This window comes from Geospiza fortis, unplaced genomic scaffold (assembly GCF_000277835.1).
Source record: "Geospiza fortis unplaced genomic scaffold, GeoFor_1.0 scaffold54, whole genome shotgun sequence".
Classification (NCBI taxonomy): domain Eukaryota; kingdom Metazoa; phylum Chordata; class Aves; order Passeriformes; family Thraupidae; genus Geospiza; species Geospiza fortis.
Genome location: NW_005054301.1, coordinates 14,142,793 through 14,143,872, shown reverse-complemented (window position 1 = coordinate 14,143,872; position 1,080 = coordinate 14,142,793). Strand labels below are relative to the sequence as shown.

The following is a 1,080-nucleotide window of genomic DNA, read 5'->3' as shown; positions in this document are numbered from 1 at the left end:
CCGCGGCACCCGACCCCGCTGGCACACACCGAGTCTCCCGGACGGCACGCACCCCGCCCCGGGAGCTCTTGAGGTACCAGGAGCACGCTCCTCCGAGGAGCGGAGGTTTGCAAAGGCGGGCGAGGACAGAGCCGGGGTCTGAGCGGCCTCGTAGAGGGCAGCTCGGCGGAACGAGATGGGATGGGGCTGGCACCTGGGGATCTGCCCCCGCCCCGCTCCGTGCAGAGGCCGGGCCGGGATTTTTCCGTGTCTCGGGTGGGCGCCGAATCCAATTTGTCGGGAGTGATGCTGTAGGCGGAGATGAGAGGCAGAGCTAACGGGGCTTTTGCAGTCCCCGTGCTTGTGAGGGGAAAGAGATGTGACGGTGCCCTAATCCACAGCGCTGCGGCGGAAAGCTCGGTGCGCCTCGCTCCCGCGGACGGGAGGGACGGGCGTCACCCCCTGCAAAACCGAGACGCCCTGGAGTTTTGCTAGACACCGGTGAACAGCCCCTTCCCTTGCCCCTTTCTGAAGGTAGGATAGAGAGCTTAAAATTCTGCCTCCCAGAGACACTGGCCGAACTCGCGGCTGCCGGACCCGTTCGCGTCCCAGCTCACCTGCGCGGCGGCGGCTCCCGGCGGGGCTCGGCTCGGTGGCGGTGGCTCCTCGGCGCGGGCTGAGGCTCTGCGGGGCTCTGAGCGGCGGGTCACTCGGTGGAGCGGGTGGCGTGGGAGCCCGAAGCTGCCCGGGAGTCCATAGAGAGAGAGACTGTCGGGTCCTGCCTACAAATTGCAGCAGCGCCGAGCTGTCTCCCATTTAAATGTCTGCCAGCTGAGATCTGCTCTCCAAGCCCCTCCAGATCATTGGACAAGCGCCTCCAAAGCCCGTGTTATCCGCCCCTTTTAACACTTCCATAAACTTCCACCAGGGAAAGCTTTCAGTCATCCAGATAAACGCTCGACTACTTTCCTGTCTTCAGAGAATCGGTGCTAAAGGTCACCACCCCAAGGAATTGTTCCTGGAATGCACAGAAAATTCACATTTTCCATCCCCATTAAAGTATGACAGTTAAGGAGAATTAAATCCTACTCCCCTCCCACC

The 1,080-nt window shown here is 62.1% G+C and overlaps 1 protein-coding gene across 1 annotated transcript in view; it reads right to left on the bottom strand.

Annotated features, from left to right (window-relative positions):
* Positions 1-795, bottom strand: part of GREM1 (gremlin 1, DAN family BMP antagonist) — a 7,274-nt gene extending 6,479 nt beyond the window's left edge. The window contains 2 exon segments of the mRNA XM_005417511.2: positions 597-615; positions 618-795. Coding sequence (XP_005417568.2) covers positions 597-615; positions 618-795 — 197 coding nt within the window.
* Between the last annotated feature and the right edge of the window lie 285 nt (positions 796-1,080).